The sequence below is a fragment of the Cynoglossus semilaevis genome, chromosome 19 (assembly GCF_000523025.1).
Source record: "Cynoglossus semilaevis isolate Cse_v1.0 chromosome 19, Cse_v1.0, whole genome shotgun sequence".
Lineage (NCBI taxonomy): Eukaryota > Metazoa > Chordata > Actinopteri > Pleuronectiformes > Cynoglossidae > Cynoglossus > Cynoglossus semilaevis.
Window position 1 is genome coordinate 4,106,320 of NC_024325.1, and position 13,469 is coordinate 4,119,788.

Sequence of the window (13,469 nt, forward strand, 5' to 3'; positions counted from 1 at the left end):
TATATACATACATACATATATATATATATATATATACACATACATATATATATATATATATATATATAGTGCTCAGCATAAATGAGTACACCACCGCCAGCAAGATTCTTTACTCTGCTGTCACTGAAAAGATATTTTACTGACAAATTCATTTAAGCCCATGTTGAAAATGAGTACACCCTATTTAAAGTTCTTTGAGAAAATCCAAACCTAAAACTACACAATTCTAATTAACAAGAATTAAATGACAGGAGATTGTAGTTATTCACTTAAGAGGTGTATACCAGGCAGGTGACTATAACTGCTGAAAAAGATGAAAGCTACTGGGAATCTATACACTGGAGCAATAAGACAAAGATCATTGTTTTTTAAATAGTGGATTCAAAACTGTTGTCTAAAAGACTTGACTTAATCGCACAAAATGCTAGAAGTAGTAGTTTTTGTTTCAGAGTGTATTCTGTATTTTGTGTATTCATTTCTGCTTCAACCGATTTGATAATTTTGAAAATTGTTTTTTGTGCTTCTTGAGATAATCAACAAGTATCAACTTTTGATTCAAATTCAAAATTCCAGCATTGCTGTGTGAGAGAAAAAGTTGACCTCACACACTGTGAAACATATCATCCATCATACAGTATGTAAACTGAAATTTGCACAATTTTGAGATTGTGAATTTTGGTCGTTTTTTGTCATAATTACCAAAATCCTGGTAAAACCTGAACAAACCGTCATCTTCAAACAGTCATTAGTTTGTTGTTCACAAGATCACAAGTCAATAAATAATCTACCTTCATTGGGACAGGGCCAAAACAGTGGAAACACTAATTTCATTCAGGCGTTGTGTTGTTCCAGTTAGTGCAGACAAGTCATTAATATTGTAGTCTACATGGCATACTGTGGTTGCTATGAGACACTTGTGTAGTATCTTTCTCCTTGATTTTAACAAGCAAAATGCCCCTTTTTGTTAGTCCTCGCCTCATTTGAAGTATAGAATACAAATGGGTACATTAAGTAGGCGTAGTTTCCTAGATAGACTGTCCTGATGTTGTCGTTAATAATCAAGCAAGTGGACCGATCAGACCATTTATTTATAATACTGTAATTACAATTGCGTCACAAAAAAAAAAGCAATTTTGACCAAACATCTTTTTGAAAGTGGATTTTCTCTTCCTCATTTTGATGGTGTCACCCAGAATTAATCTGAACAACTTAATACATTTAGCAACTCGGGCTATAGAAAGAAAAGACTTCTCTGAACCTCTGACCTCTTTCATACAAAACACAGCTAACTGAAGGATGGCGATGGGGCTGGTGACCTCAAAATGCAGGGACAACCATTGTATGCAGCTATCAGCAGTGGGGCAATTTAGTAGTTTGGCTCTTTGGTCAAAAACATTGTATCAGGTGTGGCCCATAAATAACTAATGAAACCGCGGAGATGAATGTCGGCCTTCATATACGGCATATAAAAGATTTAGTTGAAGAAGTGAAGTCATGAAGTTGGACTAAGAAACTGGTGGTTTAAGCGGAAAATGTGTGATGGTGTATTTAGGTATACGCTTTCTTCTTATTGAAAATATGGCCGCATTAGTGCAAAGTTTGATTCTCAGAGACTTCTGAGATCCACAGTGAGAAAATCCAGTAAGAATGTGCATCACGTGTGATCACTCAGGAGTATTTACAGCAGGCACCTTGTTATCCTTTTGCCTCTTATAGGACAAACCATGTCGATAACATTTTGACCATAAATCTGTTTGATTTTCTTTCACGCCCCGTCACAAAATATGCAGGTGTACTTGTAAGTCTTGACTCCAACTGGAAGAGATTCTACCTCTGGTGTGATTATAAGGTGATTCCAGTGGAAAAAAGAGGGTGGAAATGAGTTGGAAGGTTAGTGGAGTCTGAACTGGCATTCCCAGAAAAAGTGTGGTGATTTACCTGAGCCACCCCTGTGACAGTAATAGCTACACCCTCCGCTGTCTCTACATCCTCACACTTGGGCTGCAGGGTCATAATCTCAAGCGTTATCCTGTGAAGAATGTAAAAAAAATATAAAATAAAAATTGACATGTTCGGAGGGGAAAGCAGTTGGAGGGAAAGCCCAAAACACAGAGGAAAAAAAAACAGGACAAAGTGAAACCATTCACCCAAGGACTCCAGATCACTAACAACATAGCAAAATTAAATGCTGTCCACATGCTGTGTTTTTTTTTTATATATAAATAACCCTAACACTTATAACAAATATTGTGCACTGCATTTTGCTTTTGCCTCCTACAACCTTTTATAGTATTCATTATAGACCCTGTTGTCATAAGTAACTCAGAGTTTAGCTTTATGGTAGATTTCAAGCTGTTGACCGTCTCCTTTTGACATGCCGCAGAGAAAAGCATTAAAGATGAGAAATGACACCAAATACAAAGAAGGCGTTAGCATGTTAGTTGGGCCCAGTTTCCTTCACCGTCCTTTGGTCTCAAGCACCAGCCACTGCTTTTTAAGCATCTTGTGAAATGCATTACCTGAGCCACCCCTGTCACATCCAGGGGCACGCCCTCCGAGGTTTCGATATTCTCGCAGCGACAGAGGATGGTCATAACCTCCAGAGACATTCTATGCAGGCAGGCAGGCAGCAGGAGTAGCAGAGGCAGAACAGTGAAATTAACAACAATTGTTAGGAAAGTCAGTAACCATGGTCAAGAAGAAGAAGGAGAGGGCAACAGAAACAAACCAGAGCCTTGCTGTGCTGCTTGTGCGGACATGACTGGAACAGTCTTGGCTACTGAATTCTTCTTAACTTTTGCGAGGACACGTGAAAATAATGTAGACATATGTGACATAAACTAAACCAAAAGATTTAAAAAAAAATTATGTGTAGACAGCATACTTTAGTCTTGTGACTTTGTGATTACATTCACAAAGTGATTACACAGAAATGTCCTACAACTGGCAAACAGACACCTTATCTATAGTCATGCTTTTGTTGCACTGTTTTTGTGAAGCTACACTTGTGATGATGATAAAACAACTACTGATTTTGTTTGGAAAAGAAGATATGAGGACCTGAGTCCATCAACAGTTGAATAAGACTCTCTTAGTTAAAGCTCCGCCTGTTCTCGTATCTTTCCAGAACTAGATCCATGAGTCACAGATGTATACGCTAAAATGATTACTGCAGCATGGATGGGAAGCTACACTCCCTTCCCCCATTTTATGATGCTGCCCAGCCACTGGCTGTACAAGTACAAGGCTATTAGCTTAAATGGTTGCTTCCCTGAAAAAAACCCAAACGCATCAACCAGGATAGCACCTCTAATGACTTAAGACTAAACATGACCCAAATAGGTCTGTATTTGTTTTTTTTTTAATTTTCATTAATAGATGTAATATATGACTAAACATGACCCAAATAGGTCTGTATCTATAACAGTTTTTTTTTAAAATTTTCATTAACAGATGTAATATATCCAACTGATTTTTGTAATAAAAGAATGTTGTGGACACACAGCCAGCACAGATTAACATCAAAAAGGGCAAGAAAGGTTAGTTAATTAGAGAAATACAAACACCGCAAAATTTAAAACCAGAAAAAACAGAGACGGGTTTATTAATATATGTTAAATTAAAAAGATAATGGTGCACCGGCTTCAGTAACTTTACTCCCTAAAACTTCTCAATATCAGCCTAAGGGAAAGTTTGAGAAACACACTAAAAGTTTGTCACGAGATACAATTTATAGGTGATGTGGAGATCCAAAATGGGTTAATGGTCAAACAGTGAGCTGTTTATTTTTCCTAAATACAATCACAACTAAGATGAACAGAATTAATGTTCTGTTAATATATTTAAAAGGTTAACCGTGTTGTGTCACTGCAAGGTTTTTCTAAGTAACAAACCTAATTCAACATTAAAAAAACCCAAAACAATGTACAGCCATGTTAGCCATTTTAAGTTGTGTTACAATATGCTACAACAGCAGCTTGCTGTGGGCTGAAGCACGATTAGTTTTACAACTAAAGTTTGGACAAGTATTTATAGTAAACTGTCAATTTTGCTAATTTTGAATTAGCACCTAATACTAATAATATTCCAGTCAACAAGCACTTGGTTTTAAAAGTTGTTAAACTGAGGAGAGAACCTGTGACTGAGTTAATTCATTACAACAACCTGTTACAAGAATCAATTTTGTGCTAAAGAACACTATACTATTTTTACATGCAGGCAATTAAAGAGAATTTCAATCAGCCAAACACTGCAATCACTGCATCTCTAATAAACTTATCCTACATACAGTTTAACATATTGCAAGGTAGGCTTCAAATCACTACTTTTACATGGGATGTAAATGTGTGGAAACCTACAACTAATTTGGTAAAAACTGACGCCAGGAGAGACCATCTTACCTCTGGATGTCAGAGATGAGCCACCAGGCCCATGACCATCCCCCAACCACATATGTCTTTTGGTCTGAACCACAGCAGCCACCTGTGGATACAAATGTTTTTTGAGATAGAATTGCGATATATGATAATGAATATGATAAGATAATGAATAATTGTTCTTTTTTTTTGTCCTGTAAAACAGTTGTTTTTATTTTGCCAACATTAAAAAAAAATTATTTGACTTGCAAATTTAGTTACATCAAATAGTATGTATACTTTAAATGTTTATTTGTGGATTTAAAAAAAAATTTGACATTTGTGGATTTTCTGACTTTAAAACTGAAACAGTTGCTAAACTCATAAAAGGAAGCAACTATTTTATAAATTGAAACAGAGATGTTCACTGATTTAAAAAAAAACTACACCTTTCAAATCAAAGTGATAAATCTTTCTTTAAGGTTCCTCTTGAATTTGAGCTTTATCAGCCTTGTCTAAGTGTGATGAAACTTGTTTATTCAGCTCTGGTAATTCATATGATTAAACCCACAACACTTGGAAGACGCATTATCAACATGTTTAGGGGAAGTTACACATAACCACCACAGAGGAAATGATAAACTACCAGTACACACATACTATTCAAATATGTACCTTTGTATGACACAAGAACAAAAGCTTTAAAATAAGTCTGTTCTCTTTGGATCAGATGTAAATAATGATGCAGGAGTTCCATTTCGTGACACCAGACTGGGGTAGTTTAATCTCCAGAGCAAGTGTGACATACCCAGCTGTCACTTGCTAGCAGAGTGGGAGAGGGAGGAGTAGACTTTTAGATCTTTACTACATATGGGCACACATGCAATACTGTACATACTCTATTAGCAAAATAACATAGCAAAAGAAGGTGGACAATAAAGCTGTGATTCTCATCAATAACTTTTACAATATTTTTTCTTGAAAAATGTTAAGACAGTGACCTGTGCCCAATCTTTTCATTAACTATTTAATGCATTTGGGATAAATGGCAACTATAAAATAAACTGAAGTGGAGCTGATGATTTAACAAACAAAACAGACCTCACTAACGCTAAACCCGAATGTAAACCTCAGTGAGCCTGCAAAGAACACTTTGACACACCATTTTAGTCACAGTTCCTCCAGTTAATCAACATAACTGAGATTCCTGCATGCCTGCACTGCTCAGTTAAGGCACCAGGCTTGGGGCATATGAATGAGTATTCAAATTCACTTAAAGAATACCCAACCCTCAATATTCCAGTCATTTCTCTGTATGGAAATATGTGTAACTTTGTACTCAAATTTTAAATGCAATTATTGTACTATAGATAGTTTTCCGATGACATCACGCTTCCACCCATAGTTTCGTAGTCCACCAGCTTGTGTGGCAACAGAGCGTATAGATTGATAATAAATACACAAAAGAACACCGATAATGGTCAATATCTGTGTTGTGTGGGGTTGTACCAACTGATATGGGATTGGAGATCGCAAGATGAAGTATTTTGACATAAAGCAATCTGTCACCGAGGAAAGCTGACGGAAGATATTTTGACAGAAGAAAGGATGCTACGGCTTTCACGTATTAACCGTACTAATTTCAACCCAGATCCAACCAAAAAGGCATTACAAAGTCTGTTCTGAACACTTTATTTCGGGTAATTACATTATATTTTTATTTAATGAATATGTTCAATGTCAATAAAATTAAAATATATCAAAATGTACTTTGCAGACATGACAAATGTACACAATGCAAACGTAAATCCCATCGTTATCAGTATTTTCTATGTACTGGTACAATCAAACTATTTTTATTTTAATAAAGAAAGTAAAAATATATTTTTTGTGAAAAAAGTAAAATCTAATCAATAGCAAAACACGATTTCATGTAAATTCTAATGATGTTTTGATTTAATATTCTAATACTCTAATACTTCTAATACTTTTGCCACACAACATTGCAGACGGCGCGATGCATCATGGGTAATAACGATTATCGGAAAACCATATTTATTGCAACACACAATCATTTCCTTTCTCCAACGCATCTTTAAAATGTTTTCACTATTTTAAATCCCAATCATGTTTTGGTTTCAGATCATAGTTAAGCAGATCAACTGAAAACACAAGAAAACCACAAACATAATCAAAATTAAATAAACAATAAACCCCAGAGCACTATTTCCTAAATATAAAGAACTGAAGTCCTACGGACCATTTCCTACTTTTGCTAGAAAGTGTCTAATTTGAAGCCTTGAACAATGATGGTAACCAAATAAAATGGCACCCTTTTATTTACGATTAAGAAAGGAAGCTGCCACCTGTTGTCAAATTAAATACTGCAAGTATGCGGAGGTACAACTTTTAACATGTTATTATTACGTCTTGTGAACCTGGGAATTTTATCCTGCCGCCCACCAAAATACTACATTTACTCTCCGTGGGATGTCGAGTACTAGTTCCCCAGGATTTATTACTATACGACACTCGACACTATACGACACTATTCGACATGATGAACTTACTCTGGATGTTATTGGTGTAATGACGATAATAAAAATCGTAATTTTAAGATTTAGACTTTAGACTAAGCTCATTTCGATGTGGTTGTTCTAAAGGCTGAGTTAATAGGAATTTTTCCTTTACTCTGGGGAGTGACGGGAGTAGACCCGTCCACTACAGAAAACCGTTAATATATTAAGAGGCTGTCCTGAGATTTTACATGAAAGCTTTTTAACATGTATGAGCTTATCAGTAAACATATACTGGTGAAAGGTGTCTATGGATGTTTATTATTCATTTTAAATAATACCACCGAACTGAACATCGATGTCACGTCGCGTAAAAAAAAGAATCGTTTACTATACCTGAAACTACAAGGGCCTCGTTTGGTCCGACGGTGTGGCAGTTTCCCATTTTACCGAAAGAATAAAGTTCTCTTCGCACCACTTTCACGCATACAAGAATAATTCCACCTAAAGCACAACGTTGCTTCTATTTTTAACCAAAATTTTGACTCTTTTTTTTGTTGGAAATATTCGCAGGCTTCCCGTCCACGCCCCTATCGATGTGTTTCTCTTTTTTTCCAAAATGGAGTCTATTTGAGGATGCGTCATAAAGCTTCCGTTAGGTATTTTCGAAATAAGACCAGTTACTACTAGTGTCCTACAGTAGTTTTATTTGAGAAATGTTATTTTATTTATTTTTAATAAATAAATACATTTCTGGTCACTCCAATAATTATTTTACTGGCCATCTCATTTGAAAAAAAAATCAACAATAGGCATTAATATTAAAAAAAAAAAACAAAACTACAAAGTTTCACACATTATATTAGCATAAACAAACACAAACACATTCTTGGGGTTATGATATGGTTTTAGTAGGAGAGTAGATTAGACATTATACTGCTCCACTACACCCACTATTGATTTATTGTTATTATTTAGTGTAATGATTGGTTACAAAACAAAGCTAAAAAAAATAAAATAAATAATAATAAATAAAAATAAAAGAAAGAGAGAGAGAGCAAGATAATATTTTACCTGTTTTTAAAAATGTTTATAGAAGTAGGTGTGAGCCTTATATAATTCAGGGTCTGTTGACTTCTAGTTACTAAAAAACATGTGCAAAGTTATACAAATGTCTCAGTTTATATGGAACTGGGAGGTCTGTTCTAAGGTAATCATTAAAGATCATAAACTTTCAAGGTTAAATTACACAGAGCAGCTCGATATACACTCACTGTTCTGCGTATTTTAGGACCCTGTGAGTGACTGTGGTGACGACAACAGCAAACATGGATCAACACCATGGCAGACCAACATGGAGCAGGCAGATAGAATTCACTTTAGCCGGCATTGGCTCAGCTGTGGGCCTGGGAAACGTATGGAGGTTTCCTTATCTTTGCTACCGGAGTGGAGGAGGTGAGAAAAAGAAACAGACTTTTGAACCCAAATATTAGAGGAATGTGCTTTGAGATCTAACAACATTTTGGTGTTTGTAAAATATTTGTGTTAATGATGTTATATTGTATTTTCTCTCTTTTTACATTGCATGTAAAACTAATATGACCAAAAATTGTTAAAACCTCTATTGGGCAGTGGTGGCTTAGTGGTTAACAAGTAGTGGTAAATAACTACTTGTCACAATGACAAGTAGTTCACTTTCCTTTCCTTCTATGGGCTCTTGGTTATATTTCTTGCCACCTGTTAACTGCAATTTTCACTTCAGCATAAATTCCAAACACAACCTTGTAACACAAATGCAGCAAAACTTTACAATGCTAAACAGCAAATGTCAGCATAATATGCACTGTAGCAACATAATGATGATAAAAATGACAACCAGGACTTTGGTATAAGTAACCATTACTTCGTTACTTATATTCGTTGACTTTATTTCCAGGTGCCTTTCTGGTTCCATACCTGCTCATGCTGGTGGTACTGGGAATTCCTCTTCTCCACATGGAGCTGATCATGGGCCAGTTCACAAGGAGAGGGCCTGTCCATGCTCTGGCTTATGCCTGTCCACTGCTAAAAGGTACAGGAGTCAAGCATAGCTGACGACCGTCTCTCAAATGTGTCCAAACTAATCCTGGAACATAAAAAATAACACAGACACCACCCTTTTTTTATCTCTAGGAGTGGGCATGGCAACAGTTGCGATCTCCTTCATAATGTGCACCTATTACAATGTTGTCATCACCTGGGCACTCTATTATCTCTTTAGCTCCTTCCAGGACCCACTGCCATGGCAAAACTGCAACAACACTTGGAACACACCCAACTGTACCAGCCATGCAACCAACAGCAGTTACACATCTACCGCAAGCCAGGAGTTCTTCAAGTAAGGACAGATGCAATGGCGTGAATAACGTTGTTTAGAGCTGGGTTAAAGTCCATCTGGACACTTGGCAGCTTTCTCAGCACAAACTGCTGATTTGTTTCTTACTCCAGTGGAAATAACGCAAGTGAAAAAAAGTATTTTGTCAACTGAAATTGTAGAATTGTAAACACATCTTAATCGCACAAGTGCACCGTCAAGCAAGGGTTATCAGGTAAAGTGGAGGAGTGTGATAAGACATTATCAAAAGAAAGACCCTGCTGTGTCATTATGACCTACAGTATTTCACTTTATCGACATTGCCGAGAAGCTGAAACTAAAGGTCAGTTCATTAAGTAGTGATACAACAATCAGCCTTTTGACTCATGTTTCTCACGTAAACTGTTAACATTCACGTTTACAGTTTATTACCCTAGTGTGAAAACGACTACGCGTGCGCTCAGATTGTTGTCGCAGTGGTTTCTGTTGTTTAGACAGAAGTACTGTGTATCATTTTAATTTAGTTGTAATTTACAACTCGCATACTGTATTTTCCAGAATATAAGTCGCACCAGTCAAAAAATAGAATAGGATAGAATTAGAAATAATTTTATTATTAATAATATATTATTATTATATATTTATAATAATATTATTATATATATATAATATATATATATATTATATATAATATATATTTCTAATATATATAATAATATATATATTTTATATTATATGTATTATATAATATATATATATAAATAATATTATATTTTAAGCAAGATAAATTATATACAGAGATATAAATGCATATAACATATATATGCAAATAAAAAGAATCTAGGTAAGTAAGAATATACATGGAGGTAGGTGCAGTGTTGACACATATTGCGCATGTATGTTGTACAGTGGAATGGACTATTGCACGTGATTGAAATTGCACATGTAACAAGGTAATGTACAGATTATTGTGACAGTGATACATTCGTAGCTGGAGAGAGTCTGGTCAGTGCATATGGGAGTTTAGGGTGATTACAGCGTTAGGGAAGAAGCTGTTCTTAAATCTATTTGTCCTTGTTTTAATGCATCTGTAGCGCCTACCAGAGGGCAACAGGTCTAACAGGTCATAGCCAGGGTGTGAACTGTCTTGACTGACAGGGAAAGGCTACAGAGAGTTGTAAAGACAGCACAGAGGATCATTGGCTGCCCCTTTTTGTTCCCCATAAAAATGCACAATGAAGAACAAAAAAACATATATAAGTTGCTACGGAGAGTAGGTAGCAGTGTGAAAATAATGAAGATGTAAATTTCCAGTGGTACAGGAGTAGCAGATACTCGTACACAAGCTCAGAGTGCCCTTTCGCAACTGTCAGTGTGAAAACAAACAAACGTGCAATTATATATTTTAATATACAGTGGAACCTCGAGATACGAGCTCCCCGACATAGATATACGTGCTACGAGATACGAGCAAGCCTTCGAGCAAAATTTTTGCTTTGAGATACGAGTGAGTTTCACTGGTTCACTTCACTTATTCGTCGACTTCCGTGCGCATTTCCCGCGAGTCTTTCGTCTTGTGTTTGCGTTATCTACGTGATCTACTGTTTTTCTTCATTCTTCATAATAGTGATGAGTCCTAAGAGAGTGAGTGGTAAGGATGGTAGTGAGAAGAAGAAACGCATGATGACCACGGAAATAACTCATGAAATTGTCTATAAATATGAGTGTAGAGCCAGCTAAATAGAAGAATATAAATCGAAAAAAGCAACAAAAAAGAAAAAAAAAGAAAATGTAAAAAAAGTATGTAAGATTAGTTAATTCTAAGTTTATGTAATTTACGTAATGTATTTTTTAGTACGGTATGGAATCAAGTGTCTACGTATGGGCCAACTCTCTTCCCGAACGTAAGAACTAATAATAAAATCACAGGGATCCTTATATACTATATTTTTTTGTGTGTGTATGTCTCTATAGCAATTAAAAAATGTTTATGTTGTTATTAGCACTAATAAGGACGTTTTTTAGAGGAACGGATGAATACGGTTATTTCTTATGGGAAACAATGATTTGAGATACGAACACCTCTAGTTACGACCTCAGGATTATGGGTTTTATGGGGAACAGATTATGCTCGTATCTCGAGGTTCCACTGTATATGTCGCAAACCCAGCCACAGGTGGGAGAAAAAGTGTGATTTATAGTCCAGAGGGGTATTAAATAATTAATTCATAACTAGTAATTTAATTTCAGTTTTAATGTTTTCTTTGTTTGATTTATAATATATAATATGTGCACAAATATTTCTTTAATATAATATACTTTTATTATTCTAAAAAATAATTATTTTCATAGTGCATAAAAAAACATATCAAGACTGTATTGCATGTCAATGGAAAATGCGCTAACAATTAGTAAATGTAGTAGATTTTTAAATAGAGAAAAAATGATTAACATTTACCATGAGTAGTAATTGACTTTGTCATTGCACAGTTTTAGCAATTTATGTTGAATTTTCTTGAATTCATTTTGATTACTGCTCATTTCTTAAGCCAATTATTTAGCTGAGGATCAGGGTCATGATTTGTTAGTTTTATTGACCAGTGCTTTGGTCAGAATTCTGTAGTTTAATATGTTGTCAATGATATATATAGTGAATGTTGAAACAACAACAACAAAAACAGGTCTTTACCAGCGTTACGCTTGTATCTTCTTTCACAGAGCCCAGATTTCACAAAATAACCACAGGTGTTGTCGTAAAATGTGAAGTTAGATTTAGGGCATGCAGGGCAACCTACAGTATGAGATTTAAAAAACTTGTACTGCTCAGGTAATGCTTGTTTGTGAAAGATCTGGTATTAACGGAATTATCAAGAAACCCATTCCACTGGGTCATGACCAACATACCGTAAAACTCAAAGATTCAAGGTTAGACTGCTGAGTAAGATCTGTTAAAAATTTATATTTATATTTTTAACAAATCTTACATATATATAATATATATACATATACATATATGTATACATATATATTTATATATTTATATATATGTGTGTGTGTGTATACTGTATTTATAAAAAAGTGTGACTTATCGCCCGGAAAATTAGTCGCACTTTTATCATCCTTTGGCTTGGTTTGCGACTTATACTCAGGCGCAGCATATATATTAAAATATATAATTTCACACGTTTGTTTGTTTCACACCGACGGCCTCTAGAGGGCACTCTAGGCTTGTGCATCAGTATCTGCTACTTCTATACTGCTGAAAATTTATTTCATGTTCATTATTTTCACACTGACAGCCGCTAGAGGGCACTCTAGGTGGCTGTTGCGACTTATACTCCGAAGCGACTTATATGTGTTTTTCTTCTTCATTATGCATCTTTTGGCTAGTGCGACTTATACTGCAGAAAAATACAGTTTGTGTGTGTATGTTTGTGTGCATGTATATATCTTTATTTATAGCGGATGTAATAAAAAATTTTTTTGTTTCACCAAAGATACAAGATGCTAAAACCCACAAGTGGAGTGGAAGAGGCTGGACAGATACGTTGGCCACTCTTCCTTATTCTCCTCCTGTCCTGGATCCTTATTTATTTATGTATTTTCAAGGGTGTAAAATCGACAGGCAAGGTGAGGGAAAGGGAAAAGAAAGGACAAACTGGAATTGGAACACTGTTAAAGGCTGACTAAATGATGTGACTTATGGCTTCTTTTTTTATCCAGGTGGTGTATTTCACAGCCCTGTTTCCATATGTTATCCTAATTGCCCTGCTTATCAATAATGTGCAACTACCTGGGGCATTAGACGGAATTACCTTTTTTATTGTGCCTGACTGGAAGAAACTGCTTGTAGTGGAGGTAAGTGGGAAAGCATTTAAAAGACACAAAACCTGACTCAATATGATTCGTTTTGGTTGTGTGTCCTTTTTGTTACAGGTGTGGGTAAACGCTGCTGCTCAGATCTTTAACTCCATCGGGATTGGATTTGGCTCCTTAATGGCCATGTCCAGCTACAACTCCTTTCACAACAACATCATAAAGTAATTCAAACATCAAGGAAACTTAGGAAAGCCTGTTAATTTTTTTTTTTCTGCGTCAGAACACACCAGCTATAGATGAAATTTAAAGAGGATCCTCTCTGTGTGCAGGGACACACTGTCCATATCTGTTATCAACTCCTTCACCAGTATCCTGGCAGGATTTGTCATTTTCTCTGCCTTTGGATACATGTCTCATCTTCAGGGC

The 13,469-nt window shown here is 35.6% G+C and overlaps 2 protein-coding genes across 2 annotated transcripts in view; one reads left to right on the forward strand and one right to left on the reverse strand.

Moving 5' to 3' along the window:
- LOC103394910 (flotillin-2a) overlaps nucleotides 1-7,474 on the reverse strand; it is an 18,190-nt gene extending 10,716 nt beyond the window's left edge. Inside the window, exons 1-3 of the mRNA XM_017041472.2 lie at nucleotides 7,268-7,474; nucleotides 4,401-4,482; nucleotides 1,846-2,029 (exon numbers count right to left, since the gene is read on the reverse strand). Of these exons, the coding sequence (XP_016896961.1) occupies nucleotides 1,846-2,029; nucleotides 4,401-4,482; nucleotides 7,268-7,316 (315 nt within the window). The 5' untranslated portion in view covers nucleotides 7,317-7,474. The remainder of the gene's footprint in view (nucleotides 1-1,845; nucleotides 2,030-4,400; nucleotides 4,483-7,267) is intronic.
- Nucleotides 7,475-7,635: 161 nt separating this feature from the next.
- The window catches only part of LOC103394898 (sodium- and chloride-dependent glycine transporter 2), a 12,048-nt gene continuing 6,214 nt past the window's right edge, over nucleotides 7,636-13,469 (forward strand). Inside the window, exons 1-7 of the mRNA XM_025065837.1 lie at nucleotides 7,636-8,326; nucleotides 8,808-8,942; nucleotides 9,044-9,248; nucleotides 12,722-12,854; nucleotides 12,948-13,082; nucleotides 13,161-13,264; nucleotides 13,373-13,467. Of these exons, the coding sequence (XP_024921605.1) occupies nucleotides 8,200-8,326; nucleotides 8,808-8,942; nucleotides 9,044-9,248; nucleotides 12,722-12,854; nucleotides 12,948-13,082; nucleotides 13,161-13,264; nucleotides 13,373-13,467 (934 nt within the window). The 5' untranslated portion in view covers nucleotides 7,636-8,199. The remainder of the gene's footprint in view (nucleotides 8,327-8,807; nucleotides 8,943-9,043; nucleotides 9,249-12,721; nucleotides 12,855-12,947; nucleotides 13,083-13,160; nucleotides 13,265-13,372; nucleotides 13,468-13,469) is intronic.